General features: G+C 45.9%; 1 protein-coding gene across 1 annotated transcript in view; it reads right to left on the minus strand.

The window, feature by feature from the left end:
• Positions 1 to 15,424, minus strand: part of ERBB4 (erb-b2 receptor tyrosine kinase 4) — a 428,412-nt gene that overhangs the window by 250,693 nt on the left and 162,295 nt on the right. Inside the window, exon 4 of the mRNA XM_056861238.1 lies at positions 1,566 to 1,700. Coding sequence (XP_056717216.1) covers positions 1,566 to 1,700 — 135 coding nt within the window. The remainder of the gene's footprint in view (positions 1 to 1,565; positions 1,701 to 15,424) is intronic.

Below are 15,424 nucleotides of genomic sequence, written 5' to 3' on the forward strand. Positions count from 1 at the left end.
TTCTACATTTATATTTTGTAGATGATAAAATGTTGTGAAACGGGGTATTCTATAACTTTTTAAGTACAGTGCTTTTTTAAAAAAAATAGGTTTTACAGTGGTGTATTCCCCCCTCCCCCATTGCCGGGGCACATAACAAAACTCCACAGCTGTTTATTATTCTAACAAATCTGAATCGTTGTTTCATGCAACAATAGAAACAAAAAATTGAGATAGCTGCTTCTCGACATCTGCAGTTGTAAACAAGCGCCATGTTTAAAAAATCATTATTGCAACAGCTAATTGTGATGTCACAAAGAAGACTGTGACTCTCTCAGCCCAGAAGAGCCGCAGGAGCAAACACAAGCTCAACAACAACAATCTCGCCTGCCTTTCAGGTCTCAAAGATAATGCAGAGGAAAGAGTAGAGGACGCATGTGAAATATACCAGAAATTATTACTTAGCACATTAAGTGCTACATAAAGAGCCTTCATTGCAGAAGGAAACAATTAACATTTAAAGCACTGAGCAACTTGAAGCATCCAGTTGCTAAACGGAAGGAAGGTTCGATATCGGTGACTGTTTGATCACTGTGGTCGTACTAATGTGATCCAACAGTTGTGCTTCCAATTAGTACTTTGGTCCGGGAACATCTTTATTTGTACTCTGGCATTAAACTTGGTTTCCCTGGAAGGTCTAGGGTTGCCAACCTCCAGGCACTAGTTGGAGATCTCCTGCTATTACAATTGATCTCCAGCTGATAGAGATAAGTTCCCCTGGAGAATATGGCCGCTGTGGCAATTGGACTCTATGTAGGGTTGCCAGGTCTCTTTTGGCAACCAGCAGGAGGTTTTTGGGGTGGGGCTTGAGGAAGGCGGGGTTTGGGGAGGGAGGGATGTCAATGCCATAGAAGCCAATTGCCAAAGCGGCCGTTTTCTCCAGGTGATTTGATCTCTATCGGCTGGAGATCAGTTGTAATAGCAGGAGATCTCCAGCCACTACCTGGAGGTTGGCAATCGTAACTTTATGGCATTGGCAATAGGCCCGTTGTGATGCGGCACTTCTGGGTGTAAACCGGAAGTGACACAATTGTGTTGTCGTGGATGGACACATGCAATCCCTGCCTCAACTCCGCCCCTGAAACCTCCTGCCAGAGCCAAGGGGGGACCTGGCAACCCTATGAACTGATCTCTATCAGCTGGACTAGGCCTCTCTTTGTTGCTGGTAAGCCCAAACACTTGTGCAGAAGCAAGTTGCACTTGAGGCTGAAGCTGAGCTGGCACGTGCAAGCAGGAAGGGCAGACCTGCAGCCAGTTCTCCCACCTGTGCAGGTGAGGCCTCTGTGGGACAAGGGGGGGGGGCTTCCTCCCAAGAGCGCTCCCTTCCTTGCACCACACCACCCCCTTGGAAAATGTGTTTGAAAGGCAGCAGATAACTAATGTCAATAAAACAATTTTTTTTTAAAAAAATCAATGCTGACAGAGGTATTTGGAACAGTTCGATGGTATTGGAACTTAATACAGCATGACATTAGCACAGATGTTTCCACGGGACTTGAACAGGGAGTAAACAAGCTAATACTTACAATCTGTACTGCTGTTTTTCGGAACCACAGAGAAGTTGGAAGCTGAAGGATTACGGACAATGTCTTCCCAATGGATCGTATCCGCATAGCAAAGGACCCTGTTCTGACCAACGTATGCTCCTCCCCTTAAGATTTCTGTATCAAAGACGGGGGGGGGGGGGAGAAACATACACATCAATGAGAGATCGTAATTTTTTTGATAATTTCAGAAACAGTGGCAAAATTAAGCAATCGCAGCAGGGATAAGTAATACTCTGAAATCGGAAGAGGAAAACAGCATATGGAATCTGAAACCATCTACTAGGACCTTGGTTAAATTATCTAGATTAGCCCTAGATTATTTCCAAGGCAGCATTTTTCAGTCAACAAACACAATAATCTGTCCCTCCACAGTTCAACTTGATTTTGGAAGAGGGAAACTGCTTTTCAGAAACCCTGGTTTCTTTTCTTTAAGGAAAATACAACGGTACCCTTATAATTAAACAGTACACTCCCAAAATCTCTCTGTATCAGAACCCTATAATAAAAGATTTGGATTGGTTGCTCAAATCCCTCTGGGGAAAAAAAAGTTGGTCTCTGATGTCTTCCTAGCCCTAGGATTGCCAACCTCCAGGTACTAGCTGGAGATCTCCTGCTCTTACAACAGATCTTCAGGTGACAGAGATCACTTCACCTGGAGAAAATGGCCCCTTTGGAAGGTGGGCTCTAGGGCATTGAAGTCCCTCCCCTCCCCAAGCCCCGCCCTCCTCAGGCTCTGCCCCAAAATCTCCAGGTATTTCCCAACCTGGAGCTGGCAACCCACAAGCCTTCTGAATGAAGTGTATATGGATATGATGACAGATCTTGTTTGAACTAACATGATGGGGGAAAGTCCCTGAGTAATAAACTCCCTTTTGAAATATGGTCAGAGATTTGGAAGCCGTGTCAGTGCTTGGCCTCTCAAGCACTTAGGGTTGCCAACCCTGGAGTTCCTGGAGATTTGGGGATGGAGCCTGGGGAGGGCGTGGTTCAGTAGGATTGCCAACCTCCAGGTGGAAGGGGCCATACAGGCCATCTAGTCCACCCCCTGCCCAATGAAGGATCAGCCTGGAGCATCCCTGACATGTGTTTGTCCAGCCTCTGCTTAAAGACTGCCAGTGAGGGGGAGTTTACCACCTCCCTAGGCAGCCCATTCCACTGCTGAACAACTCTACCTGTAAAAATGTTTTCCAAATATCCAGCTGGTACCTTTCAGACCATCATTTAAACACATTACCCAGGTGGGCCATAGGAAATGAATGTGCAGAGCAAGATTTGATCAGGTTCACCACATTTGCACTACCTGCCCGGTCATACTTCTAAAATGTTTACCTCTAAACCCCACCCCCACCCCCATGCTACAAATGCACCTTGTTGAATGGGGAGGTGGGGTCTGTTGTTCAGGAATGATATGCAGAGTTCCTATGCACAAGCAGGACATGTTGACAGAAAGGGCTGCCAACCTCCAGGTACTAGCTGGAGATCTCCTGTTATCACAACTGATCTCCAGCTGATAGAGATCAGTTCTCCTGGAGAAAATGGCCACTTTGGCCATTGGACTCTATGGCATTGAAGTCCCTCCCCTCCCGAAACTCCACCCTCCTCAGGCTCAGCCCCAAAAACCTCCTGCCGGTTGTGAAGAGGGACGTGGCAACCCTATCCCTCCCCAAACCACACCCTGCTCAGGCTCCGCCCCAAAAACCTCCCGCTGGTGGCGAAGAAGGACGTGGCAACCCTCCTGACAGAAGATGCCACAAGTCAGCATCAGTGCTCATGTATTAAAGCTTGGTGAGAAGACCAATGTGGCCTGACTGAGGTGCCCACAAACACAACCCCTCACTTGTCTCCCCCACAAATCCCAACATTTCCATTATACCTTTCAGAAAGGAGAAGCCTCTAATGAAACTGTGGTATATCATAGCAATCCCCTGTTCTTCTGCCTCTGACTGTATTAATAAGATACAGGTATTGACATTCACTTCCAGGAAACCTCTGGCTTAAGGAGCTTGGCTTTTCCACAGAAAGGGGGCTTAACTGGCACAATAACCATTATCCAGATAAGCATAGACAACAAGAGATTTCGATTAGGGGCACAGCCCTTGATCGCCCTGCATGCCGCTGGATCTGCTTGCAACGCACACAACATCTGTGAGTAATTCTGCATTGAAGGGAAGATGGGATTTACAAAGTGATTAGGAACCATTCTCGGTTTTTGTTGTTGTTTCATAAACAGACGGCGAGCTTAAACTGCGGCCTCAAAGTTACGCATTAATAAGATCGATGTCTCATTGGACATTGAAATCCAGATTCAACTAAAGACTGGCAAATTTATTTAGAATATCATCTCCAATATCTGAACATGAATAATAGGCCTATGTTGTTTGGTTCTATGTTCATCTTAAAATTTATTTGCCCTACATACTTGTCTGGCAGGAATATCTGCTTCAAAGGCTATCTTTGACCTATAGCAGGAGATGACCCCTTAACACTGGACTGAATTGGAGGTCCCTTCTGGATTTACTGCAGGCCTTGACAAATTATCTTTGCCTCTCAGAGCCAGCCCAAAGATTTAGGAGGCAGACTCATTTTGAGGACTAGGTATTCTAATGATTGCTATCACAAAGCCTAATCACAAACTCTTCTGTTTCCCATAATTTTATTAAAGCTATGAAAAAATTGCTGTAGTATATAAATAAATGTAGGGTTGCGTATGTTTGTTATCACCACAAAATAAATAAATAAAGCTAACATCAAACCCTAACCTAATTTCCCCCCAATTTCTCATAATTCCATCGTTGCGTTAAAAAGCACTGTTTTGTTGAATATTGGACCCAATCTAGAAACCAACTGTCTTTCTACACACTTATGCACCCTGCTGGCACCCGATACCACCTAGAAGTGTGCATGTGTGGAATCCACAACAGAGAAGCATGGACTTAAAAACACCCTGTTGTCAGATGTATTGTTAAAAATGTAATAACAACTACAACAACATATAAATATTGATATGCACAGTGAAGGAACCTTTTGATCCTGCATCCCACGGTTTGTGGCCAAGTTCTGGTAAACGAAAGACTGCCGTTAGTATTCTGATCCATAACTTCTTGACGGAACTTCTCTGAAGCCTTTCACGGGAAACAGAGACACTTCCCCAGAAAAGAGACTTCTTGGAGCTTCCCAATAAAATGCTGTTTTTCATACTTTTACTTTCAGTATAAGTTGGGGGTGGGTACGGAGAAGAAGATGACTTCAGAACTGGGAGAGAAGCCTAAATATCCTCTTTTGAATTTCCCAGAGTTGGCAAGCTGGCTTTGGACTCCTTTCCGCTTCATTAGGGGCTCCCCCTCCTACCCATTTGTTTGGGTCTTTCACTTGTTTCCATCCATCACCTCCTCTTCCCGCTCCCAGGACAGGTCCTCAGGAAGTATAAATGGCCCATCGCTCTGTCCACGCCAGCGAACTGCTCCAAATTAGGCTGAGCATCTGCTGCCAGACGGTTTCCTCTCTCCCACCTCCCTTCTATTGTGAAGAATGTTTGAAAAGACCTAATAAACCTTGCGACACATTAAGCAAATGAAGCTCAAATGTAATCAATATACAATAGAGCTGCATCATAATGACCTCATCATCATAAAGTTAACAACTAATTTTAATTTACAATGACACTGAAAGCAAGAGATAACGTTAACAATTTTTAAAAAACGGAAACTGGGAGGAGGAGGAGGAGAGCAACTTGGCAGGAAGAAGCAAGGAGAAAATTCAGACTTCTCTCCATCCCACAGATGAGCTTAAAAATTCACATGGGCTACAGTCCTTCTCTGACATTCATTTTATGATCCTGATTTTAGCAAGGCATGTGTCTGGGTTGGGAAATTCCTGGGGATTTGGGAGTGGAGACTGAGGGGAGCAAGATTTGGGAAGGGGAGGGTCCTCAGCGGGGTAAAGTGCCACAGAGTCCACCCTCCAAAGCAGAATAGGGTCTCCTTGAGTCTCACCCAACCTGTTACCCACAACACATGCCTGACACAACAGAAGAAGAAGAGTTGGTTTTTATATGCCGACTTTCTCTACCACTTAAGGAAGAATCAAACCAGTTTACAATCACCTTCCCTTCCCCTCCCCACAACAGACACCCTGTGAGGTAGGTGGGGCTGATAGAGCTCTAAGAGCTGTGACTAGCCCAAGGCCACCCAGCTGGCTTCTTTTGTAGGAGTGGGGAAACCAAGTTGGTTCACCAGATTAGCATCCGCCGCTCATGTGGAGGAGTGGGGAATCAAACCCAGTTCTCCAGATTAAAGACTCCAAACCGCTCCAAACCACTGCTCTTAACCACTACACCACGCTGACTCTCCTTACTGTCATCATTAAAAAAAACAAAAGCATGCAGCTTTTTAAAAAAAGAAAAAAAAGACTGCTCCATGATTAAAATATAAACTCTTAGCATTGCCTCTTTTGTTATTAAGTAATTTGGTCTAAGGGCATCACTCACGTCGCTAAACATACATTAAAGATCTAAGATAAACCAACCGCCATCCCTCCACAATCAGCCTAAAGTGGCTCAATCTGCCATAGCAATGGTTTAATTTGATGCATTATTCAGCAAATAGAGCAACTCCAACAGAATTAGACTCGTCTCTGAAATCAGCCCGGCCCTTCAGCACATGCTAATGTTGAACCACATTAGATACACTGAGCACTAAACCCCCAGTGCTGGCCCAAAGAGCCACAGCATGGCCGCTGGAAAGTGTGAGGCTCCGCTGTCAGAGAATCACCACACAGCAGTGAAACAATGGTCATCAATGCGGCCGCCGACTCCTCCCGCTGGCCTCTGGCCACCGGCACAGGCTGCGGCAGTGAGCCGGGGGGCACTCTGGCGGCGTAACGGTGCCCCGGGAGGCGTTCCTGGGGCGTGACGGCACCGGCTGGGGTGGCCTCCTGAGCCCTTTCGGCTCGGGAACGCGATAGGGTTGCACGGGTTTTTGGTGCCAAGGAGAGGTTTTGGCTGTGCTGAAACTTCTTTAGGAGGCAATGGCGCTAGTTTGCCTCCAACGCCCGGTGTGGCCATTCCTTTCAGGAATGGGCTGAAAGATCCGTTATGTTGGCGAGGACGAATAAGGTTTTTTTTTCTCCCTTTCTAATTCTAGATCTTTTTTGCCCCCAAATGAATCTATTAAATATCCTCTGAATTATAGCTAATACACGCAAAGTAATTGAAAGCGGCACGGCAGAGAACAAATATCAACATCTTGGCAAGCTTTTAATCTTAAGTACCACTCTTCTTCCAAGCCATGATATGTTTAATTTAATTTAGATCGTCTAAGCAAATCTGTCTTAGTCTAAATTGTGTACCATAAGCTTATCTATATTATATTATGCTTAAACCAAATTAATTACACTGCAGTCCTATGCAGACTTACTCAAGGTTAAGCCCAGTGATATCAATGGACTTTGGCAGGAGTAACATTGCATAGGATTGCACTGTTAATATCCTTAGTAACCCAATTAGAGCCCCAAAGCAGGGACGGTTCCTTCATTATGCTCTCTTGTCAATGCTTGTGCTTCCCCAAAAAACTTTCAAACTAGGCTTCACGTTTCTCCCCTGGGATTTCTCAGCAAAAACCACAAACCATTCCCAAACCCCCCCCCAAAAAAAACCCATCATCAAATGGTGCCTTTCCTTGCCGGGGAAACTCCCTTTGTCAGATCTTCGTGAAGTTGTTGTTTATCCTGCCCAGATGCTGGGATAAAGAAGGAAATGTTTTGAACCGTCTCCCACAGGGCCAGAGGCTCTCGCAACTCTATTTTCCTTTTATTTGACAGTATTTTCTGTTTTACTCCACCTGTCTGTAGAGCTTTACCAAATATGCTCCCAGTAAGTATGCTTAGTCAATAAACTTTATAAAGTCTGAGGTGAGGAAGAGAAATCTCAGAGAAAGCTCTCCCACTTGCTGGGTGCTATAGTCACAATTCTGCCTTAAGGCTTTGAATGGAAATAGAGAGGCATACAGGCAGATTGGGAGCCGTCTATCCAGTAATATGACTAGCCCAAACCTACAGTCAGTTAGGGTTGCCAGGTCCCTCTTCATCACCGGCGGGAGGTTTTTGGGACGGAGCCTGAGGAGGGCGGGGTTTGGGGAGGGGAGGGACTTCAATGCCAGAGTATCCAATTGCCAAAGCCACCATTTTCTCCAGGAGAACTGATCTCTGGAGATCAGTTATAATAGCAGATCTTCAGCTAGTACCTCGAGGTTGGCAACCCTACAGTCAGTCCAAAAGCAGAACTGGCCCAATAGCGATATAAAACCTGTAATTAATAGGCATCTCCTAGTGGTGGCAGAGAAAACCTGTATTATGGTTCAAAACCTTTTGCCAAGTGATAAACACAAACAACAGGTCACTTACTAATGAAAAAACTCCACATATTTCAATGCAACTCTGGGAAAACTATGTCACCACACTTTTAAATGAAAAAAGATCCCTCTACACTTCCATCCTTTGCTTTACATCTGGATGTTTTTTTCCAAATAGTCACCAGTTGAAGCAGTCTAGTAAGACTCTGGGCCCTGATTGGATGCCTCCAGAACTTTAAAAAACATACTGTGAATTGTGGGCTCCAATTTTACAACATCTGTTTATTGTGATAGACTCAACTGGTAAAATTCCTGGAAAATGGCGAGAAGCATTTGTTGTTCTGATATAAAAGATCTGTACCAGTGAACTATCATTAGCAGGGGAGGGGCCGTAGTTTAGTGGGAGAGCCTCTGCTTGGCATGCAGAAGCTCCCAGGTTCAATCCCTGGCATCTCCAGTTAAAGGGACTCGGCAAGTAGGTGATGTGAAAGACCCTTTTCTGCCTGAGACCCTGGAGAGCCGCTGCCGGTCTGAATAGACAGCACTGACTTTAATGGACCTAAGGGTCTGATTCAGTATAAGGCAGCTTCATGTGTTCATGTGTTCATATGATCATTCGTTGTGAACCTGAAATGTTTTCATCTGGGTTGCGTGCAAGAAGGAATGGGTGAGGGAACGGCAGAGCCCAAGGTATTCGAAGTCTTTTTCTCGAAATGCTGAGTCGTGGTGTGCGGTTAATGTCTGAATGCAGCCAGAGAAACCTCTGTAACGTTCGGTCACAGTAACATCCAGGGTATTGTGTCACACTGAAAATGTGTCTCTAAGCTTGAACATTACTTTACATTCTTAAGCTTGCTACCTTCCTAAGACTATTGTTCAAAATACACGCTTAGATATGGAAATGATAAGTCATACAAAGAGCCATGGGTACAATAGAACTTTTCATTATTCTTCAGCAATTCCTAGTCCTGTTTTTATAAATGCCAAGTCTTTTTATCTTGTGATTTAAGCAATAAACATGGCCTGCATACAAAGGGGGGGGAGACACACACAAATATTCCGTAGTCTTTCACACGTTTCTCTGATTGGAAACATCATTCAGGACACCTTTCGAATATCCAGAGGGCATTAAGCTCGGCTGTTTTGTGGCATGAACTTCCCCCCATCGCATCCGTGTCTTCTTTTTGATGCACTCTGACACTGCTGTGCAGGCAAGAAAGAATGGGGAACTTGTGGGTATTTCGGTTATGTCTCCTTCAGTCGCTAACTTGTGCTTAAATGCTGTGGCTCTTCCCTCCACCACTCCTTCGTCAGCAGCTTGCTTGCTGGCAGAGAAGGGAGTTTGTGGGGATTTGGATGGGGTCTTCAGGCGCTTTCTTTCCTGTCTTGGTTGCTCGGGCTTCCCCCCTGCCCCTGCACAGATAGAGTTGGCAGACTCGATTGATCTCCAATTGATCTCCAGGTGACAGGCATCGGTTTCCCTAGAGAAAATGGCCGCTTTGGAAGGTGGACTCTATGGCATTGTACCCCGTTGAAGTCCCTCCCCTCCCCAAACCCCGCCTTCCTCAGGTTCCTCCCCCAAAATCTACATGTATTTCCCAACCGGGAGCTGGCAACCCTATTCGCTAGGGTTGCCAGGTCCCTCTTTGCCACCAGTTTTTTGTGGCGGAGCCTGAGGAGGGCGGGGTTTGGGGAGGGGAGGGACCTCAATGCCATAGAGTCCAACTGCCAAAGTGGCCATTTTTCTCTGTGGGAACTGATCTCTATCAGCTGGAGATCAATTGTAATAGCAGGAGATCTCCAGTTAGTACCTGGTGGTTGGCAATCCTACTACCCACATATCCAGCTTGCCCCACTAATTGGAAATCTGCTGCTCTGTTAAAAGTACACAATATGAAATGCAAACAAACCCTTTCAAAATGAGCTTAATAAAATAGGAGAGCACCCGTTTTACACTCTTCGTATTACAGTTTCTTTTCCGTGAGCTGTGTAAATTTGTGTAGATTCTTGGATGCCACCAGTCCATTAAAAAGCAAACAAACAGATCTACAATCAATGCAACCTTTGCAGTATTTTCCTGATCGATACACTGAAAGCCACAGTGCCTATTTTCATTCTACTTCACAGTAAAACAAGCTCAGTTCTCGATGAGGTGGTAGACATGTATCTAGCTGTACCGCATCAAAATGGAGATGAGGGCTTGCATGATTTGGTGCTAGTGTTGACAGGTCCCCCTGGCAACTGGCAGGAGCTTTCTGGGGCTGGGGCAATGCAACCTGGAAGTGATGGGGACACTCTAGCAATCTCCTCTGAAAAACTCTATGGAGAGTGTGAGTGTCCATGTCACTCCCAGGTTCTCAATCACTCCCCAGCTTCAGCTAGCCCTCTTCTGCTAACTGACCCTCTTCCACTGGCCAACTAGAGTTGCCAACCTCCAGGTAGTAGCTGGAGATCTCCCACTATTACAACTGATCATCTCCAGCCGATAGAGATCAGCTCACCTGGAGAAAATGGTCGCTTTGGCCATTGGTGTCTATGGCATTGAGGTCCCTCTCCTCCCCAAACCCCACCCTCCTCAGGCTCTACCCCAAAAATCTCCAGGTATATCCCAACCTGGAGCTGGCAATCCTATGGCCGACCAATACCAGGCAATTGGCAAGCCTATTTGGTGCTCCTTTATAAAGGGAAAGAACATCTCACTACAAGGAAAACTACCCTGTCAAGGTTGTAGCCTGGTCTTCTCCCTTATGAGCTAGTTTTCTACGTGCTGGAGTTTTTGTATCTGGAGGGATGTTCGGTCACACGAGTTGCCACTGGCATTCTGGTGCATTGTAGGCCAGACACAGGTCTGTCTCCTCAGCAAGAACTAGGCCTCAATAGCAATACCCAGGGTGTATCATATATGTAGTAGCAACGGGTGGCCCTACCAAAGACCATAATGCATCTTGCTGCTCTTCAGTCTCCTTTGACTCTCTGTCTCCTTTAGAATCTACAAGATGTACATCAGTTGCTGATTCCTTAGTAAGAAAAGAGTCCTTAATTCTACCTGATCAGGATAAAAGAAATCTATCTAAAGTTCATTTAGACATGAACACCGAAGTACATCAAATAGCTACGGAAAAGGTAATAAGTCAATTGAATACTGGCTGTGAAAGCTATGAAGCAGAACTGCATCCATCTTGAGATACATTTGCTGGTGTCTAGTTCTTGGAACCGGCAAATGCTAAACCTCTGACGCAAGGAATTTTGGAAATTTGTGATCAAGAAAATATTCTTCAAGTTCCTCCCCTTCAGCAGGGTGGCCCAACCATTAGGGTTGCCAGCCTCCAGGTGGTAGCTGGAGATATCCCACTATTACAACTGATCTCCTGGCGACAGAGATCAGTTCCCCTGGAGAAAATGGCTGCACACCAAAGAACTGGGATGGGGTGGCATTAAGTGGCTTTAGAGCAACAGAAACTACCCTTTTTCTTAAAGCTTGCAGAAAGATCTGTGGTGGTACAGCAAAACAACAACAACAACAACGTTGGGGAAATGGCAAAAAGAAGGCACAGATCATGGGGAAACTCCTTCATGATTCAGGTAATGCCCAAACCTTCAGCATTAGCCCTGCCCAGCTGGGCCACGAGGCATCGTTTACTGGATCAGAAGTAGGGTTGCCAGGTCCCTCTTCACAACTGGTGGGAGGTTTTTGGGGCAGAGCCTGAAAAAGGCGAGTTTGGGGAGGGGAGGGACTTCAATGCCCCAAAAGCTCCTGCCTGTGGCGAAGAGGGACCTGGCAACCCTAATTTATACTTTTCTAAGTACATTGAAATCAGTGTGCTTATAAGGGTGTAAAGTACTTAGGACTGCATTGTTAAGAAAATTGTATAAACATGAAAACTGAAGTTTTGGAGGAATTCTCTAGCAAATATGCTGTTTACACACACACACACACACACACACACACACACACAGGATTAGTCTTATTATGTTCTGCTGTTTGTAATTGCTATGTGTGGAAGCTCCCTCTTGCCTCTATATTCAGTGGTTATTTAGTGTCAAAGTTTACCAGAGGCAGCCTACCTCCTCTTCATTTCTCTGAATTCAGTTTTGTCTCTCTGCCCCCACGTTGTGTATTAAAAAGACCCATCTTCCCACTTAGCCAATCAATTATCCTCACCCTAAACAGATGTTCTCCAGATTCAGAAGGCCAGAGAGATATGGCTGTTATTACTCCTTGTTTAAGTTGACGTCATATCCAATTTGGAACACAACTTTTGAAGCTCAAGAGAATGAAAAGTCTATTCTATCGAGTATGGGGGAACCAACAGAAGGTGTCTGATGTCTGCCAAATAAAACATTTCTTTTTTACTGTAGATTTTTTTTAGGCTGTAGTGAGAGCATCTGAAAGAGACAGAGGCTCCTTGTTGTCTAACTCTTGAACTAAGGAGACTCCCACCGACTGAGTGTTTGCCTCTTTACAATTCAATCATCTCACTTATGACATTAAAAAACCAATTCAGCATCATTGGCACCTTTTGCAGCATATCCCGGGGTGCTCTGAGATTCCAATGTTTGGACTTCGGAAGACCAACTCGTTTAGAAATTCTCTTATAAAAACGGACTTGTATGGAGCACTAATTTTCACCTAGCACCAATAAATGAAACCGAATGACAGTAGTATATATTTTTTCCAATCTCTTCATGGAGCACTAGGAGATGTTTCACGGAGCACCAAGTGCTCCTTGGAGCACAGTTTGGGAACCTCTGGTCTAATAGCACTGTCGGAGGGCAATTTAAGGGTACTTTAGAAAAACCACAAGCACCAAAGAAAGGTGTCCAGAGAAGTAATCCTCTTGAGAGTTCACACCAAGATTAGGGGGATTGTAAGATTCAGTAGATATGTTTTCAGAAACTGCTTGTCTGTATCTCCTGTGGCATCTTTATTTATGGTGATTTTAAACGCCAATGTTCTTCTTTTATTTTATTTTAAGAGTGTTTTACATTTTTTTGCATCTACAGTGTACTACCTTTCCGTTTCTTATGTGGGGGCTTGGACAATTTATGGATTTATATTTATAAAGACTTGTCTCCACATGCACAATTTTATTATTTTTATTTATGTGCTGTACTAAGAAACACAGAGCAAAGCCCCTACCAAAACAGATTACAGTTTAATAGACACGATACAGAAAGATTAAGAGTTACGAGGGAAGACGAGAGGAAAAGAAGCATATTCAAGTACATGGGCAGCCCAATCCGGAAGAGAAGATAGATCCGGCTCAGCCACGCTGCCTCCTCAGGGGCTTCCTGGTCGTAAAAAGGAAAATAAACTAAAAGCACAAATTTTTAAAACCGAAAACGGGCCCACTGAAATCAGTGGGGCTACACCACCAAAAAAGGTAGCATAGCCACGCCGCTGCGAGAAGGGGCGTTCCCGGGAAAGAAGGGGTTAGGATGCTGCCTAAAGACAGCTCTGCCCCCAGAGACGCCCCAGGAATGCCTCCCAGGGCACCGGCGTGGGGACTTGCACCGCTGGAACGCTGTCAGGAGGCAGCGCCGGTGCCCAAGCCCCAAGCCACTGCATCGCATCCCAGTGCTGGTGTGGATGCCACACATGACGGCATAAGTGTAGGGCTGTAGAAAATTTTTTTGGGTACAATTCGGATCTGGCAAAATCCGGCCCGTTTTAATCCAGGAAATGCCGAAGTCCGAACTCCCCCGATTCAGATCCGGGGAATTCAACACGAGATTCAGCATTCCCTAATCAATTCAGCCGAATAAAGGCGGGCAGGGGTCTTTAAACTGTTCCGCGCTGCCTGGGCTGGCAGCGTGGAGTAGTTTAAAGACCCACCGCCCGGTTTCCCGGGAGTCCCTGGAAGGGGGGCGAGGGGGTCTTTAAACTGCTCTGCGCTGCCTGGGCTGGCTGAATTCGGCTAGTCGTTTTCCCGCCTTTTTTGAATTCGGTTCGTCCTGAACTGAAAACCGCCGAATTGGGGGAAATTAGGCTGTTTTTTGGTTCGGGACGAACCGAATCGACAGCCCTACATACGTGTCCCTTAAAAAAGGTAAAGCCCCTGTGCAAGCATCAGTTCATTACTGACCCATGGGGTGACGTCACATCCCAACATTTACAAGGCAGACTGTGTTTACGGGGTGGTTTGCCAGTGCCTTCCCCAGCCATCTACACTTTACCCCCAGCAAACTGGGTGCTCATTTTACCGACCTCAGAAGGATGGAAGGCTGAGTCAATCTTGAGCTGGATCAAACCCAGGTCATGAGCAGAATTTGGACCGCAGTCCCTTATCCTAGGTTAAACGGACACACACTGTGAGCAGCTCCTAAGGAGCTTTGCCTCCCCCTCTTAGGATTGCAGCCTAATAATGTGACAATGGCCAGGTGGAGGTGGCTAAAGACGGAACTAGAGGATCCAAGTGGCAGTTGATCTAAGGATGCCCAGAGAAGGGGCCTCTCTCATTCCAGCAGAGGCCAGTGGTGTAGCGAGGTATACAACCCGTCCCTCTGTAAGAATAATGCAACAGTCCCCAATGTGAGGGCTCCCATTTCAAATAGACCTAATCTTGGAAGGGAGACTTACGGCTGAATCTCAGGTTCCCTATCAGCTCATTCCACAAACACACATGGGAGGGGCTGTGACTCAGGGGCATGCAGAAGGTCCCCGGGTCAATCTTTGACATCTCCAGTTCAAAGAATCTGGTTGTAGGTGATGTGAAAGTACTCTGCCCAAGACTGTCAGAGATGGTCTTTGGTTTCTTCTTCACTGATACCTGTGTTGTCCATACTAGCCGTGCTGGAGCTGGCCCGTACAAGCGGTCAGGCTCTTGACATGAGTCAGGGCCTGCGGGGTGTTTACATTGTTGCTCTACTGTTCTCACTCCCGGTTTCCCCCCGCCCTCTGCCTTTGCCTTGAGCGGCTAACAAGCTGTAGTCTGTTTTGGGTTGCTTCGCTCTCCTCTCCACCAGACACTATTATCAATCCCTTTCCTGTTATCTATCCCTTTCCCAAGCCTGTTAGTGTTCGTACCTGTGATGTAATCGTGTAACCATGCTTTAAGTATTATCCTGTGGTCTGGCCCGCCATCAGCAGCTTTGAAACCTGCAAGTTACCTTAGCTGTACCTGATGCTTCTACAATAAAGTTTACCTGCTTCTGACTTGGCTGTCTGAGTGAGTGGCTTTTGGGGAATTGCCCAGGTTGGCTGGAGAACCTGACAAAGACCCTGGGCAGCAGCTGCCAGTCTGCGTAGACAATTGTGACTTCGATGGACCAAGGGTCTGATTCAGTATAAGGCAGCTTCATGAGCAAATTGGAGGGGCTGTGGCTCAGTGGTAGATAGGGTTGCCAACTTCCAGGTACTAGCTGGAGATCTCCTACTATTACAACTGATATCCAGCCAACAGAAATCAGTTCACCTGGAGAAAATAGCTGCTTTGGCAATTGGACTCTATGGCATTGAAGTCCCTCCCCCTCCCAAACCCCACCCTCCTT

The sequence above is a fragment of the Euleptes europaea genome, chromosome 15, assembly GCF_029931775.1.
Source record: "Euleptes europaea isolate rEulEur1 chromosome 15, rEulEur1.hap1, whole genome shotgun sequence".
In the NCBI taxonomy this organism is placed as follows: Eukaryota; Metazoa; Chordata; class Lepidosauria; order Squamata; family Sphaerodactylidae; genus Euleptes; species Euleptes europaea.